Source organism: Lithobates pipiens, unplaced genomic scaffold (assembly GCF_037356315.1).
Source record: "Lithobates pipiens isolate NorthernLeopardFrog02 unplaced genomic scaffold, aLitPip1_a1.2 Scaffold_13, whole genome shotgun sequence".
Classification (NCBI taxonomy): Eukaryota; Metazoa; Chordata; class Amphibia; order Anura; family Ranidae; genus Lithobates; species Lithobates pipiens.
In genome coordinates this window covers 219,519,634-219,535,623 of record NW_027507718.1, presented here as the reverse complement: position 1 = coordinate 219,535,623, position 15,990 = coordinate 219,519,634, and the positions used below count along the sequence as shown (strand labels likewise).

At 44.9% G+C, this 15,990-nt stretch overlaps 1 protein-coding gene across 1 annotated transcript in view; it reads left to right on the top strand.

The window, feature by feature from the left end:
- PPP2CB (protein phosphatase 2 catalytic subunit beta) overlaps window positions 1-7,150 on the top strand; it is a 50,960-nt gene extending 43,810 nt beyond the window's left edge. Inside the window, exons 5-7 of the mRNA XM_077476230.1 lie at window positions 2,065-2,226; window positions 2,721-2,839; window positions 6,437-7,150. Coding sequence (XP_077332356.1) covers window positions 2,065-2,226; window positions 2,721-2,839; window positions 6,437-6,509 — 354 coding nt within the window. The 3' untranslated portion in view covers window positions 6,510-7,150. The remainder of the gene's footprint in view (window positions 1-2,064; window positions 2,227-2,720; window positions 2,840-6,436) is intronic.
- Window positions 7,151-15,990: the final 8,840 nt, after the last annotated feature.

Genomic DNA, 15,990 nt, shown 5'->3' with positions numbered 1-15,990 from the left:
TAGACCTGGAAGAGTTGTCTCCGTGCCTTGAAATCTTTCTAAATCGAGGATGGTGAAAACCATATGTAGACATTCTGAACTTCAAGTTTGACAAACTGAACACGTTTGTGTCCAAGACTAGGTACCCTCTAAGCCAGGGGTAGGAAACCTCCGCCCTCCAGCTGTGGTGAAACTACAAATCCAGTCATGCCTGTGATTGTCAGGTCTTGTAATGTCTCATGAGACCAGACTTGCTGACCCAAGGCCCCCTGTTCCATCCTGCTTCTCGGTCACTGGCTTTAATGGCACATTGAAACCCAAATCTTAAAGGATAGGGGTAGCTCTTTAAATCGAGCAAGAAAATCCATTGCCCACAAAACGTATCACACATGGAATGCTGCCTTTTCATGGTGTGTGGACAGAAGGCTTATCCGTAAGGACTACTCTATCTGACCAGGAAATATGTTTCTGCCTTCTCTACTTCTTACAGAAAACTCTTGCCTCACAATCCTACAACTTTTCTGCATCAAGTAGGCTCCTATAATTCCTCCAATTTGATCTTCTGTGTCACCTTGGAATTTCAACTTGGTGCTCTCTGCTCTTCAGTCTCTTTGAACTGGTTAAAGGTATTCCTTTGGTAAAGAGCCTTTTCTTGTTTTGCACAATGGTAAGGTGGTTTTAAAACCAAAACTTTTCACCTAAGGTCTATTCCCCCCCCCCCCCCCCCCCCCACCTCAGTGATGTGCTGCTTTCTCTCTATCCTGCACCAAAACATGAGGAAAATTGCCATAGATATTTTGGATGTGGTTAGGGATTTCAGAGTTTACTTGGCAGCAGTGCCCTCTTTTTGCAAGACTTGAGACCCTTTTTTGTTCTACCTTGAGGTCCTCACAGAGGGATATCCGGATTTCCTCTCCACCCTTACCAGGTTGATCAGACTACCCATTTCCAGGCCTACGCCCTTAAGTTCCACCCTTTCCCATCACATGCTTGGGTACATCCCATGGTCTGTGAATGAATATAAGTCCTCCTGTACTGTATGAACAAGATAGGGAATTTACAAGTCGCAATTCTTATCTAGGAGTATAGGACACTGGTCCCTCCACTCTGTTTTGATGACTTCTTATTGCTTGCTAAACTGATCAGTCTTTGCCCTTGTACACACGGTCGGAGATTCCGACAACCAAATCCGTCGGCATTTTGTCTGACGGATTTTGTCCGAAACTGTTGCATACACACGGTCAAAGTTGTCGGAAAATCCGACGTGATGACGTTATTTCGTTACGACGGGACTACGCTCTGGCTAGTAGCCAATGGCTTTGGTGTAGGCATTTGATCTGAGCATGCGTGGCACTTTGTCCGATCGGAATTCTCTACACATGATCAGAGTATGTTCGATCGTAGCATTTTGTCGGAAAAATTTTCCAACAAGTTGGAAAACTTGGTCCGTCGGAAACAGTCCAATGTAGACCACACACAGTCGGAATATCCGACAAAACGGTCCAATCGGACACATTCCGTCGGAATCTCCGACCGTGTGTACAAGGGCTTTCACTTGGCCACTCTGTTAGACAGGAGAGGCACAAACTTAAACTAAACTGTCCTGCTGGACTATCTTAATAAGGGTAAACTCCATGAGCTGCAAAAAAATGTGTTCTTGTTTGACACAGTTAAACAACTTTTGCCTGCATAGCTCAGCTTTACAGTCCTTTTATGTTTAGTGTAGCTTTTTCTGTTCTTTCCGTCTCCATCATTAATCATGGTCCCTTCTGTTACTCAGTTTTCTCAATGTTAAGCCCTGAATCCTTTGTAAACTTTTTTTTATTTTTTTTTAGATTGTTCAGAAATATAACCTAGGCCAGTGATGGCGAACCTTGGCACACCCCAGATGTTTTGGAACTACATTTGCCATGATGCTCAACTACACTGCAAAATGCACGAGCATCATGGGAAATTTAGTTCCAAAACATCTGGGGTGCCAAGGTTCGCCATCACTGACCTAGGCTATAATTTTGTTCCAAAAGGCATGAATGTCCTGTCGTAATTATCAATGTGCTATCAAAAACATCTCTTCATGTGTTCCAGGGCCCTATGTGTGATCTTTTGTGGTCCGATCCTGATGATCGTGGTGGATGGGGTATTTCTCCAAGAGGTGCTGGCTACACTTTTGGACAAGATATCTCTGAAACTTTTAATCACGCCAATGGCCTCACTTTGGTGTCAAGAGCTCATCAGCTGGTCATGGAGGTAAGGCTCGTATTACAGTGGTTTATTTGGAACAAAATATAAGTTGCCATCTCTTCTGTTTCTGTGTGTTTATGTTCTGGTCTGGGTACATTTGAATGATATACCATTGTATAACGAGAGCAGTGACTTGGACCAAGTCGGTTGGGAGTCATGAAAATATTTTGCCTCTTTGCCAAGAGCACTGCTATTACAGTCCACAGTGAGCACCTCCAGCCTGTCCTGCCTCTGACACAATGGAGGAGTTTCGTGTGTTTTTTTTTTCCCCATTCACAAAGCTGTACCATGGCAGGTCAAGGTAGAAGGCAGAGTGCTTTTCTCAGACTTTCCATAAATTTTAGTATAATGTAAACTTTTGACAATGTATAGACATTCTTTTATTAGGTGTGTGTGTGTGTGTGTGTGTGTGTGTGTGTGTGTGTGTGTGTGTGTGTGTGTGTGTGTGTGTTATATAAAAATCAATGCAGATGTTACATTTTTCATTTTTTTTTTTCTAGGGTTATAACTGGTGCCATGACAGAAATGTGGTTACCATTTTCAGTGCACCTAATTACTGTTATCGTTGTGGAAATCAAGCAGCTATTATGGAACTGGATGATACCCTTAAATACTCCTTGTAAGTACCTTACATTTTGGTTAGAAAAGTAGAAACATTCTTAATACATAATCTGTAAATGGGGTATATGTAGTTGGCATTTAAGTATTTTTTTTACTCATTTGTACATATAGCAGCCTTTGCATGTTTCTTTGCTCTGGTATGGCTTTATCAAACATTCACTGCAAAGCTAAGGGAAATGTTGCTTATAGAATATTTAAAGCCATTTTCCCAATTTGGATAGAAATGGGTAAAGGCTAATTTCACTTTTTTTTTTTTTTTTTTTTTTTTTTCAAAATATTTTTTTTTTTCATTAGCATATAAAATTGCCCACGAAGGGGCAGATTCTCTGATGCGGCAACAGCGCACATCAAACAAACTACCTCTGACGCAGCAACAGGGCAGACTATACAACATAAACAACCTTGCTTATCTATACCCCAATGTGGGGAGAGGCTTAGTTCAGGAGAATCTGTGCTCAATATTGTAATGACACGATAATGTGACAGAGTAATTGGGTCAATATACTAACATACTGTAGCCATAATGTTAATCTAGGAGTTGGTTACTGCATCAGTTGCCGTGGTATTATCATCCAGCCAACTGGTCCATACCCTTTTCATATTTTTGTGAGCAACCCCTGCATGAGTAGATGGCTTTTAAAGGGATAAACTGGCGTTCACTAGGTTTTTCCAGAATCTGACAGAGGGGGAGATTGATTCCAGTTCATTGTTATGGCCTTGCGTGCATAGTACAATAACAGGATACTAGTATTTTTCTAGCTCTGAGCATTTTGTATTGTACCAGTTTGTCCCTGGCTGAGACCAGAGAGTACAATGGAAAATCCCAAATCTCCCTCCAGTCATCCTCATTCAGCCCCGGTATGTCCCCCACCCATTTCCTGCAGAGGGAGGACAGCTCGGGGATGGCAGCAACCAGCAGGGACCCGTAGATATGAGATGCGGGTTTCTCCAAGTCTTCACCCGAGCTTTGAATATTCCAATATAATTGGTTGGCCTAAGAACTGACACCTGTGTAGGCATGAGCGATTTGAAGATACCTGAAATGGGCCCATGCAGGTACATTAAATTTGGTACACAATACATGAAAGGGAGTGAGCTTTCCATTGGTGATAACATGCTCAAGGGTCAGCATTTTGTGTTTTGGTCCAGGCTTGTGGATCCGGCATGGAATTGAACTGTGATAGGTTAGGGTTCAGCCACAGAGGGGGGTGTGATGAGACCAGGAGTTCGGCTGGGGTGCCCTCAACGCCTCATCCACCTTCCATGCCCGCATAGTGGTACGCATGGAAGGGGTGAGGCTGTGAGGTGTTTTTGGCCCCCTGAATAGCAACCCCTTCAAGGCCCCCAGAGACCCCACTATAGCCGCCTCCAACACCGTTGCAGAATTGGTCAGGCCTGGCTGCAACCACTAATGGGCGATTACAAGATGAGTGGCCAAGAAATATTTGTGGCAATCAGGGAGAGCCAAACCCCCACTGTTCACAGGCCTGGTCAGAGTGGTGTATTTGAATCTAGGTGGCTTAGACCCCTAAATAAAGGAGAGGAAGAGTTGTTTAAGAGAATTAGAGGATTGGTCAGCCATTGTGGGGAATCCTTAAAAATGTATGTAAATTTGATGTGCCCAGTGAGGGAATGGGGAAGATTGCTCCACGCCTGGCTAATTTCCCTTTTTTTTCACCCCCCCCCCCCCCTTTTTAACCACTTGCAGACCGGACCGATTTGCTGGTCAAAGACCAGACCCCTTTTTGCGATTCGGCACTGCGTCGCTTTAACTGACAATTGCGCGGTCGTGCGACGTGGCTCCCAAACAAAATTTACGTCCTTTTTTTCCCCACAAATAGAGCTTTCTTTTGGTGGTATTTGATCACCCCTGCGGTTTTTATTTTTTGCGCTATAACCAAAAATAGAGCGACAATTTTGAAAAAAACACATTATTTTTTACTTTTTGTTATAATAAATATCCCCCAAAAATATATAAAAAAACATTTTTTTTCCCTCAGTTTAGGCCGATACGTATTCTTCTACATATTTTTGGTAAAAAAAATCGCAATAAGCGATTGATTGGTTTGCGCAAAAGTTATAGCGTTTACAAAATAGGGATAGTTTTATAGCATTTTTATTTTATTTTTTTATTTTTTACTAGTAATGGCGGCGATCAGCGATTTTTATTGTGACTGCGACATTGTGGGGGACCCATCGGACATTTTTGACACATTTTTGGGACCATTGTCATTTATACAGTAATCACTGCTATATAAATGCAGTGATTCCTGTGTAAATGACACTGGCAGTGAAAGGGTTAACCAGTGGGTGGCAGTGTAGGGGTTAAGTGTTCCTAGGGGTGTGTTACTAACTGTGGGGGGGGGGGGGTTGGGCTTTCATTTAGTGAACACTGATCTCTGCTCCAATCACATGGAGCAGAGATCAGCGTCACTAGTTGCTAGGCAGAATGGAGAAATGTTTACACAGCATTCCCTCCATTCGGCCGCTCCGCGAGACGATCACGGGGATGCCCGCGGCGATCGAGTCTGCGGGTCCCGCGACCGGACTCACGGGGTCCCGACCAGCGCGGGAGCGCGCTGCCGGCAGCGCGTTCCCGATGGCAGGGCGGCATTGAATATTGGACGTGCCTGTACGCCAATATGCCTGCCCGTGCCATTCTGTCGACGTACATCGTCATGCGCTGGTCGGGAAGTGGTTAAATTCCAGCTCCCCTATGTACCAGATAGACAAATACAAAATAAGTACATTAATGCTAACGAGACGGCAATAAAATGCTTAAAAGGTTCTGACACCCTCAATGTGTTGAAAGGTTTAAAAAAAAAAAAAAGTTTGGCTTTAGAACTCTGTTGAAATAACTCATGCTACTTGGTGAACCTGACCCCTATGCATTTAGAGTAGAATTTATTTTTTTACTGCATGTCCTTTTACAGTTACAGCAAAACCTTGGATTGTGAGCATAATTTGTTCTGGAAGCATGTTTATAATCGAAAGCACTTGTATATCAAAGCGAATTTCCCCATAAATAATGGAAACTCAGATGATTTGTTTCACAACCATTTATTCATAAGTCCGTCAGTTTATAGTCAATATAAAATGATTATAGCAATGCGATAGGTTGTGTAGCCATAAACTGTCCATCCACAAATGGCAGCCTCCACAAGGGGATTAGGAAAATAATCCAGCAGGAGCTAGAGAGTATAAAAAAAGAAAAGGGGTACCTCTAAGTGTAGCAATATGATTACATTTAATGAAGGTACAGCATTTAGCAACATGGTTAATGATTAGGAGGCACATCTGAGTATGCAGGCATGCGGGGTAAAGCTGTCCACGTAGACAGTCCTCCTCACCTCCTGACTCTCACTGCTGTCAGTCTGCAATCGGGATGGGGAAGACTCCCTTGCAGTAGAGCGATCTGAAAGTGAGGCTTGGAGCGCATCGTAGAAGGGACAACGTCAATGGCGGTGAGAATGGTCTAGGTAACGCTCTCAAACCAAGGTTTTACTGTATGTGAAAATTTTAATTGTAGCGTTCAATTACTTGTAATGCCATGGCAGGGATTATTTTCATTGAGTTCTCTCTTATTTTCCTACAGCCTTCAGTTTGACCCAGCTCCTCGACGTGGAGAGCCACATGTTACGCGACGCACTCCTGACTATTTCCTATAAGCAATTGTTAACACATTGCCTTCATCTGTGCAAATATATTTGGCATTTAAACCAGATAAATGTGTCTGTATATAGACATGGAAACCAACAAAAGAAAACCAAAATGTTTTAATTTTAAAAATTTGGATCCTGCTTTTACATCACACTGACCTGCCCATTGAAGAAATATTATTTGCATTTTGCCAGTTTATATTTCAAAATAGGCTAAGAAACCCATCACGGACCAAAATGTGCCATACTGTTGACTAAGCATTTAGCACAATTTGAGACTGCGGTCCATAATTACAATCAGTCCATTAGTCAGTTTGCCTGCTGTATTTGTAAGTCATGTTTCCTACTGAACTGTTCAACCAGTAAAGGGTAACTTGCAAGGCCTTTATCTCCCTTTGCACCTACTTTGTACATTTTAGTTGTAGTGATAAGCTGGCATGACGGATACCATTTGGAGTTATTTTTAAAAAAATGCACCTGCTAATCAGTCACTGTATATTTTTTTTGTTTTTCAAAAGTACAGATACATTGGAAAAATCTGACCTGAGTGTATGCCATAACATTAATGTACGTTTTTCTGTATATTTGTCAAAGTGCTTGCAGCTCCTTTGGTGTATTTGAACAAATAAACTTTCAATTGTAGACCTCCAGTGTGTGTTAAACTTGGTGTTTAATGTGTACAGTTAGTCTATCATGCACATGTAATCATATAGAGTTCTTGGATGCTTATTTTCCAAATTTAGCTTAAGCCTTACTTCCAGGCTCTCATATTTAACTGTTGAATGATGGCACACTTTTCTCACTGAGTGCCTTTTAACCTGGACATGTTTGCAGTACCGTCCCTCTTCTCCTCTCCCTTCCACTGTTGCCATCATCAGATTCTTATTCTTTCTAGGTCCAGAATCTTCAACCATCTTGGTTGGGCCAGTCATAGATGACTCCAAGTGATTCTATGCTCAAAATGTGAAATTGTCGGAATTTCCACATTGTATTTAATCTTTCGAGTCTACTATTAATCCTAATGAACTTTGAATTTGCAGAGCTTAGTGTTTGTAGAATCCCACATGTTTATTTCCTTGAATTCTGTGACATTCAATATGGCCTGTATGTGTCCTGCTTTGTCTCACATTCCACAGAGCCTCTGCCTTCTGAACTACAGGGTTGCTGAGTGGAGAAGTTTCAGGAGGCATTGTCAGTACAGGTATCACTGCTTGCAGGCAGACATGTACCATGGAATATGTACAGTGCCTTGAAAAAGTATTCGTACCCCTTGACATTTTCCACATTTTGTCATGTTACAACCAAAAACGGAAATGTATTTTAGTGGGATTTTATGTCATAGACCAACACAGAGTGGCACATAATTGTGAAGTGGAAGGAAAATGATAAATGTTTTTCAAACCTTTTTACAAATATCAGAAAAGTGTGGCGTGCATTTGTATTCAGCCCCCTTTACCCTAATTACCCTTAACTAAAATCTAGTGGAACCAATTGCCCTCAGAAGTCACCTAATTAGTAAATACAGCTGTTTTGTGGAGTACTAAAAGGTTTGTTAGAGAAGTTTAGTAAACAAAGGCCAAGGAAAACACCAGACAGGCCAAGGATAACGTTGTGGAGATGTTTAAAGCAGGGTTAAGTTATAAAAAAATAAAAAATAAATCCCATTCTTTGAACATCTCACGGAGCACTGTTCAATCCATCATCCAAAAATGGAAAGAGTATGGCAAAACTGAAAACCTGGCAAGGTTGGGCGAGGAGAGCATTAATTAGAGAAGCGGCCAAGAGGCCCATGTTAACTCATGTGGAAGAAGGTGCAGTGGTCAGATGAGGCCAAAATTTGAACTTTTTGGCCTAAAAGCAAAATACTGTGTGGTGGAAAACTAACTTCCATGGGGGGTGGCGATTTCACCTTGAAATCGCCACCCCCCATGGAAGTTGGTCATAGTTGATGAGAAGATGGATGGAGCCAAATACAGGGCAATGTTAGAAGAAAACTTGTTAATCTGCAAAAGACTGGAGTAGAGGTTAACCTTCCAGCAGGACAACAACCCCAAACATGCAGCCAGAGATACAATTGAAATGGTTTAGCTCAAAGCATATTCATGTGTTAGAATGGCCCAGTCAAAGTCCAGCCCTAAATCCAATTAAGAATCTGTGGCAAGACTTGAAAATTGCTATTCAGAGGCTCGCCGTCCATTCTGAGTTTGAGCTATTTTGCACAGAAGAATGGGCAAAAATGTCACTCCCACTGTGTAATCCTCAGTATTGGCGTGTGTGTGATGGAAGCATTTCTGTAGGAGGGAGCATAAGATCAGGAATCTTTTATCAAGAATTACGTACTGCACCAAGTCACTGTGGCAGAGGGCGTCAGTTCTCTAAATCTGTGCCCCCTGGTTTTATGCTGTGGGGCCTAATTAAACCCCAAATCAACATGTTAATGGGACTATACTGGACCTGGCACACAGGTGACTCGCCTAGGCTGGGTGCTCTACAGGTCCAAGGCAGTTGTCTGCTTGCAGGGGAGCCCAGTACTTGAAGATTCATCCATTCATTCAAGCCTAAGGCTGCTTTCACACTGGGGCGGTATTCAGGCGTTACAGCGCTAAAAATAGCGCCTGTGTAACGCCTGAAAAAAACCGGCCCCTTTAACTCCAGTGTGAAAGCCGGAGGGCTTTCACACAGGAGCGATGCGCTGGCAGGACGGTGAAAAAAGTCCTGCTAGCCGCATCTTTGCAGCGGTGAAGGAGCGGTGTATTCACCGCTCCTACCCATTGAAATCAATGGGACACCGCGGCAATACCGCCGCCAAAGCGCCGCTACAGCGGCGCTTTGCCGGCGGGTTTAACCCCTTTTTGGCCGCTAGCGGGGGTTAAAACCACCCCGCTAGCGCCCGCACACCGCCGCTAAAACGACAGTAAAGCGCTGCTAAAAATAGCGGCACTTTACCGCCGACGCCGCTCCCGCTGCAGTGTGAAAGCAGCCTAACTGAAGAGGGTAAATAAATGCTGAGGGTCCCATGGGATATTGTTTCAGGGTACAGTAAGCGGGTTCCAGCCTGTTTAAACACTGATTAGATTAGGCACCAGAGCAGGTTGTTGTGGACTTTGTTCTCCTCCTTTACATCACACCTTGCTGATTGGGAGGTCTGACCCATATTTTTTGGCTAACTCTGCAGTGCACAGCTGCCATTTTTGATACGCTGTGCGGGTGCCACTCTGCCATTTTGCTCCCTCCCCCTGTGTAGCAGAAAGGCCCTGATGCCATTTCAGAAACTGTGCCACCATTTTTGTTTTAGACATGTGGAGACAGCACTAGATTGTGCTCCCAGGCAGGATCCCAAAGCAAGAATACTTATGCATACCAGAGTACCAGAAGCAGTGCATAGAGGGCTTATGGGTTCAGCAAGGGACCAAACACTGAACCCAATAACTGTACTGGAGAGGGTCAACAAGTCAACATGAACACTTGCCAAGCATTGGCCTTTTGCTTATTACTGGTTCATCTGCCACCATATCATCTGATATAAAGAGAAGGGAAGCTTCATAGTGACCATCATGTTATCTGCTGTAACCTTACAGTGGTAAGGTAAGGGGACATCCACCCATTTATCCCACGAAGGGGAAAGGAGGAGTGTGCCACTGAATTGTTTGCATGATTTACACTGCACAAAATATGGCTTTATCTGTCGCCTGAACAACATGATGGCAATAGTTGCACTGATTTTTCTTCCAGTGTTTTTTTTTTTTTATCCATGCGACTTATTACTTGGACTTATTGGCACTTATCACTTTATTTATACGAATTGCTTTATTTATTTTTGAATGTGATCATTTCATTTTTGATTATCTTTGCGTGTGCACTAGTCACTGAGTCTTTATTTGAAGTTTTTTTGCACTTTTAGCACTTGCCAGTGTATTTTATATAGATCTTTGACACTTTGATTCACAATTTTTTACCCACCAATTGCTGTTTGATTTTTTTATTTACTATAGGGAATATACAATGTGTTCACGATTAATTACTTTTATGGTGAGATATATACACATTTTTTTTTTACCCTCCCCCCTCCTGTTTTCCCTTTGCCCCCCCCCCCCCCCCCCCCTTTTCCTCATACAGCGCAGCACTACTACCTTTTTTTATTTGTTTTTATTGGGGTCAGAGTTTTCCCCTTTATCAGTGTGTGCAGCAGTAGCCCAACTTCCCTTCACATTATACCTATAGGGTTCAACGCAGAGGTACTATACACAATACATTCTCTTAGAAACCCCATTCTTCCTGTCTGAGCAAAGACAAATTCTCCACCTAAATGTATTTTCTGAAAGGGGGAATGGTGACATGTTTAAAAGATTGGCTGATTTCTGATCCACTGTCTGACTTTTACGACTGGTTGAAATTAGAGGACAATGTAACCAGGGCATACACTTCTTCTGACTTGGACAATTCATCTGTGGAAGAATACCCCTCTCCAACTACACAATCAGTTGTAGTTGCCACGGTGGAATGTCACATGTTTTTTTTTTTTTTCAGATGTTGGCTATAAGCCCTAGTGGTATCGGCTATAGCCTAACATTCCTAGATCAGTTATAAAGATTTCCAGCAGCCTTGTGCTACTGTGTGGACTAAATGACGATGTGCTCCAGCGATTATCTTGTATTATACTTCTGTCTGTATGAATACAGGGAATCCTCTAGCTAAAACATTTGTCTGCTCACCTGCCTGTAAAAAAAGGTTGCAAGGGATGCTGTTCAAAGGGTGTCCTTTGGGTGCTTACGTCAAGGTGAAGAGTACTTTTCTGCCCAGTAACAAGAAAAGCATCTCCATTGGTACACTGGGTCCCTTGGTGCAGAAGAAGTCATCCTTTCATTACCCTGGGCATCTAGGTCCAACGCTAAACAAGGCATTTATTTTGCCTACAGGTCTTGGTCCTCAAGACCTTCTAAACCAGGTCCAAAGTCCCCTTCACAATGCATGGGTGCTCCAGTTATGAGTGAGAACATCTACAGGCTTTTGCAAACATATGATGCCAGGACATCTGACTCATGGGTGAAGGAGGCAATTCCCTCCGGTTACAAACTGGAATTTCAGAGCCATCCTTCACCTTGTTGGATGTCTAATATGCTTTCATCCCCTCCGTGCAGAGCAGTTAGGCTCCTTTCACACTGGGGTGGTGTGGGCATCAGCGGTAAAGCGTCGCTAATCGGCCTACAGCGGGGAGGTTTTAACTCCCGCTAGCGGCCGAAAAAGGGTTAAAACCACCCAAAAAGCAGCACTTTGCCAGGGGTATACAGCTCCAGTGTGAAAGCCCTCAGAGTGAAAGGAGACGCTTTAAGGCGCTATACTGGTGCCTGAAAAATGCCTGTGTGAAAGGGGACTTACTGAAAATTGGTATTACAACTTCAAGCTCAGGATGCATATAGGTCCTCAAGAAAGAGAGGTATTTTAGGGGTTCTACTTGAATCTGTTTATAGTTCCCAAACCGAATGGGGAAATCGGATCCATTCTGGACCTCAAATCATTAAACCATTTTCTGAAGGTCACAAAGTTTAGCATAAAATCTTTTGAGATCCGTCATAGTGCCCCTTCAGCCAGGGGAATTTGTGGGATTGATATCAAGGATGTGTATTTAAACATCCTTTGCTTAGTTACCTTCGTTATGCAGTGGTGGACAACCACTTTCAGGTCGTTCCTATCCCTTTTGCTCTAGCTCCCCAGTGCCGCGTACACACGATCGGACTATCTGGCGAACAAACCGCCTGACTTCCGCAGGGCCCCCCTTCTCCAAAGCACCCCCCCATGTTGAGGGCACGCGGCCTGGTATGGCTCAGGAGGGGGGGCACTCGCTCGTCCCCCACCCCCCTTCCTGACCGGCCAGGGTACGTGCTCGGATAAGGGTCTGATATGGACTTTGGGGGGACCCCCATGCAGTTTTTTGGCCGTAGGGCTTCCCCTTTAAGTCCATACCAGGTGACGGGGCCAGCAAGGTGTCAATCTTGCCGATGAAGGCGGCGACATTTGACTTCCTTCGCTAGTCCCGGCTACCTGGAGTCACGTTCAAAATGAACGGACTTTTCTCCGTGTGTGGGCAAGTCTGTTCATTTCGAAAGTCCGGCGGACTAGCACACAGACATCCAGATTGTCCTCCGGACTGCCGAGTCTGGCATACAATTTTGAATCAAAACTTTTCTAAGTCCGCCGTACTTTTGGGAACAAAAAGTCCGCCGGAGCCCACACACGGGTGGATTGTCCGGCAGACTCTGGTCCGCTGGACCAAGTCCTATCGTGTGTACAGGGCATTAGACTTTACAAAGATGATATGGAGCTTCTAAACTGAACACCTTACGGGTGCAAGCTGGGCCCCTTCTGTCCACTGCAAGTTCTTTGGCGAGAGCTTCCATGAGGTTCCTGTGCATCATTGTGGCATCTTTTGAGGTAGTCCTATATGCTATTCCAGACCCCTGCAGTACAACCTCTTTATCGTACATCATAGGACACAGAGTCTCAAGTAATTACTTGGTGGGTTATAGGCCTACCTTCAGGTGTTGACACTGGTATAACCAATACAGGAAGTTGACTCCCCTATATAACCCCTCCTCCTTCCAGGAGCACTCAGTTTTTTCGCTAGTGTCTAAGGTGTTGGTCACGAGTGAAGATGTGCTCTGCGGAGCTCCAGGAGGGATCCATGCTGGATTTAAAGAAACCTCCACAATCAGATCCATCCTCGCCACTGAGGCCATAGGATGGTACCTGGACCTCGATGCAAGAACAAGGTTTTGCCTGTAATGCTTCTTTGAGAGCTGGACCCTAGGAACCAGGGCGCTTTTGGTCTTGCTACATTTCCTAAATTTGTCCTGAGGGGTGCTATACAAGGCCCAAAGGAGCGGAACCCCTTTTAAAAGGGCCCCAGTCTTTGAGCGTGTTTAAAGGCAGCCCGCCATGATGGGTGAAAGTTGGCTCTGTCTGTTAAATCGGCAGTATTCTGCAGCGAGGACAAGGTAAGGGAAGAAGCTTTGCTTTTTCCTTCAATATACCTTTATATGCCTTTATAAATGTCTCCTCTAGAAGGAGTAACTTACATTACCTATGTATGCGTCTTAGTGCAGCTCTGGCTCAGAACATGTGTGGTTCCAGCGGCGGAGGGGGTTCTTAAATAGATCTTGTGAGATTTGGTCAAAAAAATACAGCAGTTGCAAGACAGAGATGTGTATAAACTTCTATATGGGTGGTGGCTGGTTGCCGCAGCTGCTTTAGCTGCATGGTTTAATTACAACCCAGCACTTGCACCTAGTAACATTGGGAAATGCCCTATGCTTCTGTGGTTTTAAAAAACTATAAATCTGCTGACAGAACTCCCTCTTCCCCTCCCCCCTTGTAGAGGTGTATAGTACGTTCACCTTTGTGTTGGCCATTCGGGTCCCTAGCAGGGCCTAAGAACGCAGAGGGGCATGTCCGCAAGGTCACGTGGCGCTGTGTATGGATGTAACGTCCACACACAGCACTCGCTGCATAGCTGAGGGGAAGCGCTGAGGATGCCAATCAGGTTCCACCTGAGGCTTTATATCACAGACACTCTCATTTCAGAAATACTTTTAACTGAAGAGAGGCAGTCTGTCACACTAAGACACCAGAGCGCTGGGCACATAAGGGTGTAAACAGGCATTTCCAGACAGGAAAAACTATTTAGTAGCACAACAATTGTTATTTTGCGTACCTCTGCTTGTGCTTTGCACTATGTCTTTCAGACCTACCGTAACAGTACCTAAGGTGTCACCCCCCCCCCCCCCCCAGGTGCTGGGAATCCCAGTTATGCCTCCATACTGTCTTCCTCTTCGGAAAGATCAGACATGGCAAGCCAGGGTAAGTCATTGGAAGCTAGCAGTGTTGCAATTGCTTCACACACTTCAGCCCCTGTAGAGGTGACTGAAGATGCATTTTCCTCTGCCTTGCAAGGCTTAGAAGGAAGATTAGCAGCTTTAATCGCATCCTCCATCCAGTGTATGGGAAACTTCCTAGATCCCCCTCCCTCACCTTAGACTCTTTACAGTCAGTGGAGGGCCCAAGAGAATTATGGGGACAGGATGGGGTATTGCCCTCAGATGATTGGGAGGAAAGACATGTGATTATTTCTCAAGTCATCTTCCAGGATGGCACACCTGAGAGATGAGAGACTCCTCCCTACAGGAAACACAATCAACCGACAGCTGTTTTAAGTCCCCACCCTTCCCCTTGATCCTCAGTTTTTGATTGTGTTTCTCCCTACACAGCGAAACTGTTTGTTTTTTTCCAAATGACCCGAAGCCTGGGGCTGGTGGTCTCCCCCTGGGAGCCGGACCACAAGCCTGGGAAGCCTCTGGGCCTGGTAGGATATTCTTGTCCTTCCTGGGGGGTTCCCCTATCTTTTCCTCAGGGGGGGCAGCAGAAATTGGAAGAGCCCCCCTGAGAGCTGAAGGACCCTGGGTACAGTGGTGTACTGTAGTGGTGGGCTGCCGGAGAGGGCGTGGCAACAAGCACCCGCGTCATTTTCAAACTTCGGGAAAATGGCGGCGGCGTTCTTACCCAGGAGGGAAGGCTGAGAGTCAGTCAGTAGGAGCAGGCGTCCACATCCTCCTTTCTCTAGAGCGAGGAGGCACCAGTTTACTATGGTGGATGTCTGCCTTAACCACCTCAGATGGGAAGATGGGAATGAGGAATGGAAGGCATTGCCCCCCCCCCCCCCCCAATGTATATAGACTGACTGGTACAGTGCAGGACACAGCCTAACCTGGCACCTCCCTATGGGGACAGCAGTTGGGGGGGGAGCACTTTGGCGGCTATCCTCCTTGCGTGTGGACCATAAGGATGGAAAAGCAAGGCTGGCTGTGGCAAAAAGAGGAAGACGACAATGGTGAGTACCTTCCTTTTGCCGTTGGAATTTAGCTGCAAAATCCCAAATTCCAGCCAGAGGGTTTCTGGGCATTTGAGATCTCACCTGGGGTCTGGATTCAAATAGCCCTGAAGCTTCTGCTAAAAACACCAGCCGCAGCTCCCTCTTACATCAGAGAAGCTGTATGGTGGACAGGTGGTGCAGAGGAACGAGTGTGCCTAAACCACCTCAGATGAGAAAGAGGTAGGTAGGCCATTGCTCCCCCTTCCCTGTGTATATACTGACTGGTGCAGTGCAGAACCTGGGGTCGGGATACAAATAGCACAGACGCCACTGCTAAAACCACCAGCCACAGCTCCCTCTTACAGCAGAGACACTGTGGTTATCGCAGCAGTAGGTTGCCAGCCTCTCCCTACATGCCCAGTTGTGGTACATTAGTAGAGATAAATATAGCATACAGAGGGGACCTGGTAGATACAAAGTTACTTACAGGCCAGGTATACCACTGAACAAGTTATTAATTGGGCAGTGGTTGGTGGATTCAGAAGCTCCCCTGGTCAGCAGGTGCACTAGGTTACCGGCCCTATTAGCCCAGCTGCTAGGAATCTGAAGTTGCTTCACGATGTTTAA